Source organism: Bombus impatiens, unplaced genomic scaffold (assembly GCF_000188095.3).
Source record: "Bombus impatiens unplaced genomic scaffold, BIMP_2.2 scf_0128, whole genome shotgun sequence".
Taxonomy (NCBI): Eukaryota; Metazoa; Arthropoda; class Insecta; order Hymenoptera; family Apidae; genus Bombus; species Bombus impatiens.
In genome coordinates, this window is record NT_176547.1 from 144,789 (window position 1) to 159,205 (window position 14,417).

At 42.1% G+C, this 14,417-nt stretch overlaps 1 protein-coding gene and 1 long non-coding RNA gene across 11 annotated transcripts in view; one reads left to right on the forward strand and one right to left on the reverse strand.

Moving 5' to 3' along the window:
• The window catches only part of LOC105680274, a 153,131-nt gene that overhangs the window by 44,625 nt on the left and 94,089 nt on the right, over positions 1–14,417 (forward strand). The gene's annotated exons all lie outside the window — the stretch shown is intronic.
• Positions 1–14,417, reverse strand: part of LOC100749433 (gamma-aminobutyric acid receptor subunit beta) — a 98,335-nt gene that overhangs the window by 36,225 nt on the left and 47,693 nt on the right. For 5 of the 9 annotated variants that reach the window (XM_012381136.3, XM_012381135.3, XM_024365031.2 and 2 more), the window contains exons 2-3: positions 8,609–8,706; positions 2,566–2,633 (exon numbers count right to left, since the gene is read on the reverse strand). In XM_012381136.3, coding sequence (XP_012236559.1) covers positions 2,566–2,633; positions 8,609–8,706 — 166 coding nt within the window. The remainder of the gene's footprint in view (positions 1–2,565; positions 2,634–8,608; positions 8,707–14,417) is intronic. The other 4 variants (XM_012381137.3, XM_033318850.1, XM_033318849.1 and 1 more) reach the window with 1 other exon arrangement.

A 14,417-nucleotide genomic window follows, 5' to 3' on the forward strand; every position in this document is an offset into this window, starting at 1 on the left:
AAAGGGGGCAACAGGGGTTTAATCGGGTGGAATAAAATATAGAATAATAATAATTGTAAGTGGTGGCAGGCGGGCAGCCCATCTTAGCAACCGCGGCATAGCAGCTAGCGTCTAAAAAATGGTCTAAACGGGACGGTTCGTGCGTATGTAATATATTTATATATATATAATATATATATATCCAAAATTGAACAAGATACTATTCTTCTACATAGAGAGGAAACAAAAGTGTTCGTTCGTATTTTTTTTTTTGTCATTTCCTTACAAGAGCAGACCACGCTTCAGATAGCTTAAAGGCTAAAAAAGTAACAAGCAGGAGACAGTGAGTAATAACTTGGTCTACACTCGGAAAAACGTAAGATCAGAACGATTCAGGCCGTTTAGAATGTGTATATATGTATGCAAAAAACAGTATAGTACTGACAAATTGGTCACCAGAGATTCGACGAGAAGGAGAAGAGTGAAAAAAAAGATAGAACGTTCTGTGCCTTCTAGAAACTATGCGTGTAATACAGATACAAACCATCCAACCGGACTACGATTCACGGTCCCAGACTACTAGGTATCACGAGCCGACTTCTATCTACGATTAGAATTCGATCCTTTTATTTTTTTCTGAGTGTAGCCTACTTGGTGATTGCGAGCACTTTCATCGTTTCACACACGCGAAATAGTACTTTGTCCATTTTTGGTTCGGTGTTTCTGTCGTGTTTCTATTCGTGACTTCTTGCCACGAGAGTGTTTCGTGTATTTCGTGTGTCGGCGTGTTCCATGCACGCGCACAATTATTCTAACATTAACACGAGTCGCTACTATGGTAACCAGGCTGACTTAATGCATAGTATCAAGCTGATCACACCTCTTGACCATAAAGAAAGGTTAGGTTCGCCTCGTCATTAACGAAGTTGCGGTGGTAAGCCATGGCCGTAGCTCGAATCGTTTACCTATACTACTTGATTCTATTTATCGCGTACATTATTCTGCTTGGGTTGTACTTGTTTGCATTAATCGTAAAAATCAGAATATGGCTGGATTGTTTAAACATGAAAAGCTAGTTAAATTTGTATCGTACCTTGTTTACTTTGGTACTGCAATTCGAACCGGACGAACGAGAATGATACTCGATTGTTTGCAAACTGGGGAAAACGCAACAATTCTGCCGTTATGTATTTTAGTTTCTCCGTATGATAAAATCAACACGCGTCTCGGTGTATGGAACAAATGAATTAAAAAAAAAAAAAAAAAAAAAAAAAATTCGGGAAAGTAAATAACGGTTAAAAAAAAGGACGAACGTAAGCTTAACAACTATCTGCCAGGTTCTGCTTGGCAAACTTAATAAAAAGAATATGCAAGAAAAAATCCTATTTGGAAGCAGAAATATTTATTTCGATAAAAGAAGCGGAAAGTTAATTTTAATTTTTTCGTAGAAATCGATTCACCTATCGTTCTATATATCGTACAAAGGAGAACTTTCGTGCCGATGCAAATTAAACAAAACGACCTCGACGTTTGTAATTAGAATTTCTTAGCGTCGATTGGCGTTTCGGTGCATCGTGTCAAGGAATTGGACATCGAGCCGGTTGGAAGACGCGCTTGAACAGCGATCGTCTGATCGTAATCGTGTTACACGATTGTCGCGGCGGTTCCAGGCGTTCTCACGAAACGTAGAGTAGATCAAAGGAGCACACAGCTCGAGGCGATGCGGTTCTGTGCACGGCAACCGAACTAAGTTCATCGACAGAGCGCCAATCGGCCTTCGACACGTACGAACGAGCGAGCGGTTGAGCGAACGAATGGGCGACGGATGGTTCGCCCTATTCGAGACCTCGGGGACTCGACTCCTCCTTTTCTCTCTGCGATAGAACCAGATTAAACCTACGAATTTCCTCTGGTCGGACTGCAATTAATCGATTATCTCTTGCACGTCTCGCAGCTTGATCGATCACGGCTACGACGTTATTGCACGATAGGGCGATTTCCAATCGGAGAACCAATCCGGAAAATTGTATTTAAAACTTCGAAGCGCGGCTCGATCTTCGTCTTTCGATATTCGCTGGAATATTCCGGGTCGTTTCGAATCATCGAAGTATTTCCAGGTTGCACGAACACGTAAAAGAAAGATGTGAGCAGAGAGTATGGTCGAACCTTTTGGTGAACGTTATGCCAGCGACAAGGAAACGAAAGACGGAGAGTTTCAGGGAGAATCTATGCATTCCTGTGCGCGTGCATGCATCCAATGTAAGTGTTTGCGAGTGTGCATTCGTATGTCCGTTGTTTCGTGTTACGTTTCAAAGAGCAATTCCTTTTATTCTGTGGCGGTGTGTTCGTATTCATATACGTGGCTGTTTATTCGTTTCGTGTATCTGTGCATCGTGTGTCGGTATATGTACATGAAAGATCGTGGCTGTAACGATTGACGGCAATCGTCGTTTCAAATACACGGGCACTAAAAAGAGAAGTGGTTGCTCGGGCAAATGGGGTGGGGGATGTTTTAATCGAACGATCGAAATGATTAGTAATCGATTTTCAGCGTTAATGACTGAGTAAGACCTAGAGGTATAGTACCATTTTCACTTCGGATAGCGAGCTGATACTCAAGACGTACATGGTGACGCCCACCTCGACAGGAGGACCTGAAATCGAAGGTTAGTCAGACTGAGTCGGCCGTTTCCGGCCGCGGACAAGTTACACGATGGGGTGACTATGGCTTTTTTTTTTTGTTCACTGATCGTTAAGTTATTATTCTTATCATTCTCGTTACAGTATCTAAATACGTATGTATGTATGGTATACTTTTTTTTGGCTTTTTCTTTTTTTTTTCGTTTCATTTCGTGAATAATTTTTTTTACTGTGAGTGTGGAATGTCATGGGTATTGAGTGGTATCGCTACGTCGGATGGATCGCTGAAAGTGGTAATTACTCTCGATTAGAGGACCACCAGGATCATCGTTTCTCGATACGTGTGCTTGGTTATCTCTTTAGAGCTTCGTTGATACTCTTGACGCGGTGCTGAAACGTTGATCGAATTTTCATGTCTTTTATGGTCGGAATAGTAGCTTTCAAAGAGAAAGAACCTATTGATTGAACGGCTCGATTGTTAGCCCTGTCCTCTTACAAACATAAGATCTAACCGATTCTTTCTCTTTTTACGCCTAAAAATTGCCCCAGCTAAAACTTTCCGGAAACATCAAATATTCTTTCTACGCGTTTCTCGATATCATTCTCGTTCCACGTTACGGTTTACGGGGTAAACTTCACGGAGAAATTCGCGAGATTCGATTCAAACTTTGACAGTTTAACGCGGAGGTAATAATTTAATATATACGTATATTTAGTATCCAAATATCGAAATGAACGAAATTGTTCGAGTATTATCGCAGATGTGTAAGTTGGAGTCTGAGCATCGAGTGATTTTACGAGGAGGACGTAAGAATTTCATTAGAATTGTGGAAGACGGTGGTTGTTGGAAAAGTTTGAGGGAACGAAGTGAAAAATAAGAGTCGGGAAGGTTGGCCAAGGGAGAGAAACACGAGGGCAGGCATTTTCGCGATAAAGTTGACTCGTAAACAACGGCTCTGCCAGCGGCATCGTGCGCTGCTTCGATATATCTTCATTTCCATTTCTGGGATGTTTTTAAAACCCTATAGCCAGTGAACGTCCCATATGGGACACATATTTCACAATGACGGGTCGGCGTACACGTTGCAAAACGCAACGAACGTACGTGGTATCAGGTTAATTGAAATGCGTTGGTATGGCTTACCCTTCCAAGCCAATCGCCCATGAGAACGTGTTTAAAAAAAGAAAAAAAAAAAACAAGAGACAGATGGAAAAAATGCAAACACGACAGACATCGGTGGAAACGAATTTCCAACGAAAAATATCAACCTCGCCGTTCTACACGCTTTGCTTTATTTTATTATCTGGAACCCTTTTACAATTATATTTGAATACGCGATGTTTTCTTCGCAGGAAGGATAATTTCTTTGCATTTCTTCGAATAATTTTACTCTAACAACAACAAATGATACCTACCAGGATAGCGTAAAAATGAATTCTTCCATTCTCTGGATAAATTTTTTACTTTAATTTTATTCTAACAAGAAACAAATTTATCTAGCAAATATCAATAAAAGATCTTGTCTTAGCGTAAAAATGTATTTCTTCCTTTTTTACGCGAGTCTCAAGATTTATTTTCGAAATTGTTTTCACTCGACAATGAGATCTAGTTTTCTCTACGTCTTTAAGAGTTTCTCCACTGTCGGTCCTCTTTCAAACAATAGAGAATTTACTTTAGAGTATGATATTGCTATCCTTGACAGTATATATCCTATCGTAGCCTATCTTATTGCCTATCTGTATTCGTTATCGCCCCTAAATCGTCAGTATTCGGTATCAGCCTCTCCACGTCTCAATATCCTGCCCTTATTAAGTCTCTTTGAAACCGAGTATTCCCGTAGCCGATACACAGTTTCGTCGAAGATGCTCGCGTCGCAACATTGTTACAGCTAACAACGAATCTTTACGTCCTCCATCGATCAGTGGTTTAACGAACACCCAAGGGCGCATCGTTGCACCAGAGTCCTTGAACTATATTGAATTACGTAGCCACCCATCGATCGAATTGTTTGCTCGCTAATATACGCGAGCCTCGTAGCTACGTTCGAGAAAGCCAAGCAAGAATGACGAAAAAAGAAAAAGACGCAGACATATATCCACACATCGTGTTTCCTCGTCACGTGCTTTGTCATTTTTACGTAAACTTTGACCGGAATGAAAGAGAATCGTATGCTGGAAATTTAACCGTGCTACGGAGAATATCGAATGAAGGCCGGTTACTCGAAAACAGCCACGGGGATGTCTATTTATTCCATGTTGGATGCAAGATATCCCGTTTGCCTGTCCGTAATGTCCGAGAAAAAGCTGTAGCCATTTAAATTTTAAATGTTAAAACCTCGTATTCCATGGACCCAGTAAATCCAGACTGTCTGGAAGGCTCGAGCCGCTTCCATCCAGCCGCGCAGAGATCGACGATTCGGCTCGGCTCGACCGCGGGAAACCGATACGATTCGAGACGTCCACGGGAAACCGATACGGTTCGAGACGACCACGGGCTTTAGCGAACGCGCTAAAAATAAGGGGGGCTATTGAAAATTCTCTTCGGGATTTATAGGCATTTTTGCCAGAGCAGCGATAAATTCGAAACGCGTGAATGTAATGCATTCTATCGGACGCGAAATATCGAAGCGACCCACGACGAGAAAAAGCGAACGAGACGAGCCTCGAATGAAATTCCGCGATCGGTCTCTTATTTACGACGCGTGTTTGCCATTTGGCTCCGCGCACAGATCAATCTGCGACGTTTGTCGCATTTTTATATTTCTTTCTCTTCTTCCTGTTCCCTTGGGTAATTTACTGGGAATACATTCGTCGAATATTCAACGGGAGAATCGGGGATCTCGAAGGGGGCCTGTGCGCGGTTCTAAAAGTAGCCCAAGAAAATCGATCGTCTCGAGGCAAAACAAGAGAACCGATAGGGAGCTGTTTCACGGAGTAATTCGCGCGGTCGGCACACTTTTCGGAGTCTGCAATTCTCCGGCATTGTCTCCCGCGGGAAAAGAGCAAGAAACCGCAATTGTGGCATACCTCCGTGGGTCACCGTGGCTCGCGGCCAGCGTCAGGAGTCGCTCCTGGAACTGTCCCAGCACAGGATCAGCCCAGGAATGAAAATGAATGCACACGTTCCGAAGCAGTGGCGAATAAATAAAGCGTGTTGCTGTTTACTGTTTTCTCCTGCTCTGGACACGTTCGCGGGTTAAAACGTACCGAAATTTTCCGCCAGAATTCCCTCCGACTATCTCGTTAGTCGCGATTTCGCCGCCAAGACCTTTTTTCTTTCTCGTACGACGACGCGGACCCTAAATTCAATTCTCAGCTTCCAAATACTTTGCGATATTCTCGAAAAATCATGGACGTGATTTGCGTGACTCGCCTCTATTTTATTAGTCTGTTTGACCAGGTATCTGTGAAGTTTTTAAATCCGATTCTCAAGTTTGAAATACCTTACGTTACTATCGAAATATGACAAAAGTAACTCGATTGGACACAGCTATATTTTACTGGCTTGTTTAGCAAACAACGTCTAAACCAACCGAGATAACCGTGAATAATTACTACAGGCCTTAATTCTACGTGGGAACTAATTGCTTCTCGGTTGAAGCGATTTCGGTTGACCAGCGATTGCCTAACTAACTCGAGTGTTAATTGTTCGGCTGATCCGAATACCGATCGAATCACGATTCTCTTCAATATCTAACAAGAAGTTCTCTTATTTTCGATCTAATCGATCGAAGATCGATCAGCTATTTTTGAGTGACTGTCTCGAACGCTGATTAATATCTCATTCCGAATTCTAATAGAACGAATCTCAACTTGCCTAATCTAAGATTCGGATTTAACGAATTATCTATAGAATCGCGCGATAAATCATCTTCGTTTACATATCTATGGAAACTTTTCATATATTTCTCGAGTATGACACGTGGTGACGGGATTACCACGAGGAGGATCGTGAGACCGAAGCGGAAATTCGAGAACGGACCGCAGCGGTATATAGTGACAGAGAGATGACGGCCGACTGACGGAATGAATGTTGAAATTGTAATCGAAGGTGAAGAACTGTGTGGCGGAACGTGGCTGGAGTAGAGAGATGCCGTTAACGGTAACCCGTGGCAACCCGTGCCGCGTCCCAGCATCGATCCAAGTTTTATCGAAGCGCTCCAGCCCCGCCCTGCCTCTATGGAGCTGGCCGAAAATTCGACTTTATCGCGGGAATTGAAAACGGCGGATTCGGTTTATGGGGCTCGAACGCCACCGATTCCATTCACTTCCAACGTAAACAAATTTCACCTATCGGTTTCTTGGACGCCAGCTGGCATCCCCTGTCCCGACGATGGGTTTACCAAACCGAGTAACTTTCTTTTAGAACGATTTACGTTCACGGCAAGTCGATAGAGACGTATTTTTCTTCGCTTGTTAATCTTTTCGTTACTTAATTAATTTGATCCTGTTCTTTTCGAATTTTCTATCGCAATTTCGCTCTTTTTTTAACAAACGGAAAGACATCTAACGTTTGCGAAGAAGCTTTAACATAAAACTGAAACGATAAAGTTCGCAGGTTAGTAGCAGTTTGTTCTCATTTTTTCATGTCTTGAAAGATGTTTAAACGATAAGAAACTACGATCGAGTTAAAAATAATCCCGATGTAGCTACCATGAATGTTAGTGTGTAATTTTTAAAGCGAGATTTTCCAACGATAGTCTTCGTACGATCATTTCGATATTTAGAAAGGCGAAAGCATTGTTCACGGATGGAATGAAACTAATCTATAACCGTATGATTAATTCCTGATACTATTCCTGATAATATTCCATTTTATAATTCTAAATACGTAGCCATAAAAATTCCGTGGAAACGAGATGATTCGATCGAATTCTAATTCACCGATACATAAAATACACCTACGATTCTTTTTGAATAAAATGTATCATTAATCTCTCTGAGAAATATCACGCTTATCAAAAGTAGCTTGCTCGAAATTGTTTATCAACGGGTCAATAAATGACTGACGTAGAGAAAGCGAACCGCGAATGGGGAATTTTTCATCCTTCCGTATTCGTATCTAGCTGAGATTTTTCATCACACGGCCAAAGTACACGCCCACCAGAGGTTTCTCCCCATTGTCCGGAATATTCTTTTCTGTATCGTCCGCGACGAAAGAGTAAACGGCGTCAAAAATATTTCCCCAAGCGTTTCTCTATCCCTTCCGTGTTGTCGTCGTGCTTTTATCCCTTTGTCACGTACCGATCAACGTCTCCGGACGGTGTTCGTTCGTTATCACGGCATTTTCACGGAGTTGGTTGGTTCGCGCGCGCTCGCGTTTCAATCGTTAAAATCGTGCCTCTCCTGTTTCGAGGGCCGATTCTCGATCTTGGTCGATTTTAACTTTATTCCTTCGCCGCTCGTTTTTCCCCTCTCCCTTCGCGACATCTGCGTGTTCGTGTGGTTCGTTATGAAAGCCACGTTTCAGCATCGCTATCTAGCCACTTTCATCGCGAATTTCATTCCATTTGGATCCAAGCACACGTTGCAATCTTCGTTCGATGTTCGCAGCGAACCAAGCGCAAGTTTCGTAATTCGTCGCGTCTTGAAAGCATCGAGCTTCTCGTTCGAACTTTCGAACATTCTTTTTATATAGTAAGAGAGACGCGTAATATATTAATTTTCAATGGCGATACTTTGTTCGCTGCGGAACAAACTCTCGGTACGCCCAGTCCGTGCAACGACTATCAGAAATGCGACGATTAAGCAGGTATATGCGAAAGTAATCGAACATCGTAGGCAAAACCTGATTTCTCTATGGATGGTTGTTAGGTTCGTTAGTCGGGGCAACGATAATTAGTCTGGCGGCAGCGTTAGTCGCGTCGGTTGTCGTTCCAGTGATTGCGGTTTTGCGCACGATATATCGACGCTACCACAGAGAGTGGTCGAATGATCAGACTATCGATAGGCAGGAGAGAAAAAAAAAGACGTCGTATCCTCTACTCACCTCCGTAGTTCGGCCTTACTCTTTTATCGTAACTGACGGAGAACGAGTCCAATATCGCGGAGATGTTGACGTCATTCAGCATACTGCCACCGCCGGTTCTGCAATATAAAGAGGATAACGATTTTGAGAAAACTTGCGCCACCGGCACACCGGTAAAGTAGTTCTAGAGCGGTATGAAACTGGTGGCACGAGACCAGCGTATACAACACAGGCCGGCGAATACTTTTAATATGACTGACGTGCCGCGAGTTACGATACAGAAGGGGAATGGGTACAAAGTCTGATGTTTAAGCCACGTTGAGGATATTAAAGTTTCATCCGCTATGGTGAAGTTTAAAAAAGAATTTTAGAGCCCTCTGTACGCGTACTTTCCGCGCGTACTGCGTTTTAATTATGAAAGAGCGATGCGACTATAAATTTAGGACAGCAACTTCTTTTTTTCTTTCGTATTTCTTTCTTCCTCGTACACGGTGAAACGAGCGTCCCGAGTAGCTCGAGTTGTTTATTTTTTGTTACCTTCCCCCCTGCTCCTACTTTCTTTTCTTTTTTTTTTTTTGCTCCTTTTCTCTTATAAACGCTCGAATTTTTATGCATCAACGAGTAACTGTTTAGTCCGCCAACCGCATCTGTATATAACGTTAAACAGAATTGTGTGTCAAAGAAACGAGCGTGCGGTGGCTGATTCTCGTGGATCAACCGCGCTTGCCCGGTTAAACGAAAAATATGCTTTTGACGCTTACAAGCGGCTAACGCGTTTAAATGGCCAATGACGCGAAACGGCAAGAGATAATTATATTTCAGAGTCGATGCGCAAAACGGAGTTTGTCAATGAAATATTCTCTCTGCTCTATATTTTGTTCGATGACATGATCCATACGCGTACTCGTACATTGTCCTATTTTTCTTTCCTACTTTTATAATATTGAAAGAAGAAGGTTAAAGGACATTGGTATTCTTAATCCCTTTAAAATTCACGATATCCATTAAATGTTACATTACGCTCTTACATACTAACCTAATTAATACGAGAAAGAAATTCAATTCAATTTTAATTCCGGCGATTAAATTTCTGCCGTACGGTACTTCCATTTTCTTCCAATAATTATTTTCAAAGGCATACAAAAAAGAAAGACAGAAAACAGATACCTCTTTAATATCCAACGCTTAATAGCTTTTTAATATCCGAGGTTTCTCCAATAGCGGGTAATTTATCGTTCCCCTCTTATCTTACGTTTCCCAGAGATTTCCTCCGAGTGAAGAGACATTGTAACGGTTTGTGTAACGTAGTCGTGCACGATGGAACTTATACGTTAGCTTAGACACGTAAAATGCAGAACGTCTGGGTTTGACTTAACGGGTCAGCAGATATGGGCTCGATGAGCCAATCAATCGGTTTCGAATCAACGAATTCCATCGAAGATACTCCGCTTTAACGAAAGAAAAAAGAAAAAAAGAAAAAACAAAAGAAAGGAAAAGAAAGGAAAACTTACGCTATTCTTACAAAAAATGTTTTAGTACCGTTGGGGATCGAAATCCGTAATTAGACGTTTGGTTTGATCATTCGATAGAGATCGTTCAACGGCCACTGAAACGATATCGTTTTAGCCGTTTCGCTATGTGGTTGTGATCTTTGCCGAGGTGTGGAAGGTAGCTCGATCGAGATACGCGCTGGAATAAATGACCGTACGCGTGATAAAGTTAACTTACTGATGCGACAATAGTGGGCGGTACCGAGGCTTTGCGCGGGCTTCAATTATCACAGATCAGTTCGGTGGTATCGTGGAAATTCGAGCGACCTTCCTTTCACTGTTAATCGATGCCTTGCTCCCGATTGCAGTTTGCGTAGTTACCGTATTTGTAGATCGAATGTCTCTAGAATTCGACATTCTACGTCTATGTCTATCTTATTAGGTCGTTCGAAAAGCGTCTTTCTTTTACAGACACGTCTTTTACAACGACGCATCTTTATACAAACGTCTAATCTGTCGATTGTTGCGATCTTTATTTTGATAGAACAAAATGGATCATACGTAATTGGATAAAATAATATAAAATGGGCATCCACTATTTCCTTATAAAACGAAAGAAGCTTTTCGGACGACCTAATATATCGTCTTATATTCTTTTGTCTGTTAATCTACTAAGGACCAACGTTGCGCCATCGCGACATTTCAGTTTCAATTCTTGTTCCACTGAAACCATTGTTCTTGACTTTATCGTTATGGGAACGTAGATTATGGATTCTGAATGACAAACTGTTCTTTTTTAGATCATCGAAATTTCTTCTTGTATTATTTATTTCCTCTTGGATCTGTAACTTATGTGTCAGAATTCTGTAAGGTATTTATTATTCTATATATATCTACGTTTTTTAATAATATTTCTCCAATGCAATTTTTACATATTACTCTACCGTTTGATCTTTAACGTTAGAACTATCAGAGTAGTCAAAATCACTGATCGGTAATCTTTCATAGAAATTTTATAAACGTGTCACGGTAGCGACAAGCATTGATTATTATTGAATGAACTTTTGTATAGTACGTACATGGACAAAGATTTGTTCTCTGATTTGTATTATATATCCGTCCATGTACTTTTCATATTGTTTTCTTTGATATCAAAGTTACAGTTTAATCACGTATAGTTCTAATGTTAGTAGCGAATTAATCTCGCGAATTTTGTATAGTTAGTTTTGATTCGTTTCATCGCATAAACGATTTTATATATCGATAAGTATCGGTGACATATCGACTGTAAGCGTAGAAAGTTTAAAGGAGCGGCTGAGAATGAAAGTCGAAGGACTCTGATTGATTCGACGATTGCGGGAATTTTGGAAGTTTCGAGAGTTCTGGCGATTCCGGAAGTTTCGCGAGGCATTCTAGCGTTTTAGAGATCCTCGATGTCTCTAAGGAACACAGGAGTTCCAATGGTTATAAACGTATCACTGAGTTCCACTGCTTTTAACAGTTTAGGAAATAGTACTTCGATTACACTTGCGGTTTTCGAGATAGCCAAGTCCTAGGGATTCGAGAAGATTTAGAAGATTTTACATATCTCTGGAATTTCTCGTTCGGAAGTTTCTCGAATTTTACAATTTTTCAACGCTTGACACACGACGAATCTTTGAAATCCCTGGACTTTAGCATATTCGTAAGATCTTTCTATCTTTTGGAAACTACAGAACACCGAAAGTTCATGAACCAGAATTATCGAAATTCTGTGAAATTCTCCGAACTTAATGTTTTCGGTATTTCCAAAATCTCTCGATAGTTCTGAATTCGTCAATGCTTGTAATATCCTCTGAAACCTTTGGGATCAACTTGTCAGGATGGCCAGAGTTATGGTAATCTCTTGAAATCTTTAAAACCCTCGAATTCTCTCAGACTTTCGAACCCGCTAAAACTTCAAAAAAACTCCGTAGGTTCTTTCCAAATTTCTGAATTTCCCTTCCCACATTTCTATCTACATTTCACATTCTTACGCACTATTCACGCTACGTCCTCTAACATTATATTTCAACGTTCCATGAAATATTTCCATCGTCATGCAAACTCGTCAACTCCAATAACGTTTCTTCGATCGTACGCGTTGAGTAAATTTCATGAAAATCGTTCCAGGGTATTAGGATGTTCTTTTCATGTTCTGGCTTAGCCCGTGCGTGACAACGCTGACGATCCATCGACGGAATATCCGACTATCGTATAAAAGTGTCCTCGATGCATCATTTCCCCTGACATTCTATATGCGAGATTTTTCGATCAAACAACAGAACGGTAACCATTTTCTACATCATGGCGCGAGAGAGAAAGAGGGGAAAGAGAGGGGAGAGAGAGAGAGAGAGAGAGAGAGAGAGAGAGAGAGAGAGAGAGAGAGAGAGAGAGAGAGAGAGAGAGAGAGAGAGAGAGAGAGAGAGAGAGAGAGAGAGAGAGAGAGAGAGAGAGAGAGAGAGAGAGAGAGAGAGAGAGAGAGAGAGAGAGAGAGAGAGAGAGAGAGAGAGAGAGAGAGAGAGAGAGAGAGAGAGAGAGAGAGAGAGAGAGAGAGAGAGAGAGAGAGAGAGAGAGAGAGAGAGAGAGAGAGAGAGAGAGAGAGAGAGAGAGAGAGAGAGAGAGAGAGAGAGAGAGAGAGAGAGAGAGAGAGAGAGAGAGAGAGAGAGAGAGAGAGAGAGAGAGAGAGAGAGAGAGAGAGAGAGAGAGAGAGAGAGAGAGAGAGAGAGAGAGAGAGAGAGAGAGAGAGAGAGAGAGAGAGAGAGAGAGAGAGAGAGAGAGAGAGAGAGAGAGAGAGAGAGAGAGAGAGAGAGAGAGAGAGATCAGGGTGGAACGCCGCGTGCCGGTTGGCGTTCTACTATTTTTAAAAGAGCTGGCTGACGAGTGCACCGAGCGGAAGTGCCTTTGACCGTACGTATGTACCTAGAGGAAGGGGAGCTGGACGATTTATCGAACAACTCCCAGAAGCCGCTGTGAACTAAATCTTGCGCAACGATATCTACGAAGAACTTACTAGCGGTCTGCGATAATAGGTCAGAGGTTAGGCGTATCGATTAGACGCAGATACCCGCTCTTAGAACAAGGGTGCGAATATCGCCGACGCTGTTACGAACGTGTAGATACACATTCTGCGTCAGAGTGCTGGTAACCTCTTGTTTCGCTGGATAACACACGGGTAAAGCCTGGATTCATTTATATTAAATTACCGGGAGATGGTATAATTTCGGTACTCTCATCAGAGCGTTGTTGCGTCCCTACTAATGAACACCTCGCGCGCAGAGAATACAAATACGTGATAATCGTTTGGCGATCGTATCTGGCGAAATGATCGTGGATTCTCATAATGCACGTATATAATCGTTGTTCATCGTCGCCAGACGTTTAAAAGGATCGAAATTACGCGTAATTTCCTCCCGTTAGTATCGGAATTATAGAGAAAGGAAGGAAAAGAAATGGAAATAAAAAAAAAAAGAAAAGGGAAGAAATATCGCCGGTGGAGAAACAGTACGCTGGAGGCGACGTTAATTGCACAGAAAGTGCCAAAGTGCCGTAAACTTCGAAGCACGGTAAATTCCGGCGGATTAAATGCGCTACGGAGTTCGCGGCGCGGAGTCACGTGTGATTAATTCGCCTGCGCGCCGCCGGGAAGTTTCTCTTTATATAAAACGTGGTCGTGGCACAGGTATTTCACTGATGCGCATGGCGAAGGAGCGGTACGAATTTATTTAAATTTTAGCCGGCGAGTCTTTGACGGATGGTTTTCAGCTTAGGCAGCCTCTTTTTTCCTACGGCGTTCTCGCTTCAGAGGAGACACCGCCTACAGGTCCCTTTAATCAACTTCGACTCGAGCGATCCGTAGTCTCTCGTTGTTAACGGAGACAGGAAAAGGGCAGAGTGTCCTCGGCGGATGACATTTTCGATCGCTTGAAATATTCGGGAAGACCTCCGTCGGGATGAGCGACTGGTCTCATCCGGGGAGACCAAAGCGTGTTCCTTGCCGCGCATGAAACGCGTACAGGCCTGGCAAGCAGCCTTTTGCGAACTCCCTTCAGAAATGTCACTCGGTCGGCCATCTTTTCCTTGCCGCCAACGTCCCTCGCTTTTTTGAACAATTACTCGCGCTCGTTTATCGCGAGCGTCTTACCGTTTACTTCAGCTGTTTCGCGCGTTCGTGCTATCGATGCATCCTGAATCGTTTGAAGATATTTTTGTCGTATCGTTGAGACGAAGAGTTTCTAAGACCAAAGGTTTGTTATACAAATGACATTATATGGTAAAAAAGAAGTCGAAAATATAGAATAAAAATTTAAAAAATTAAAAAA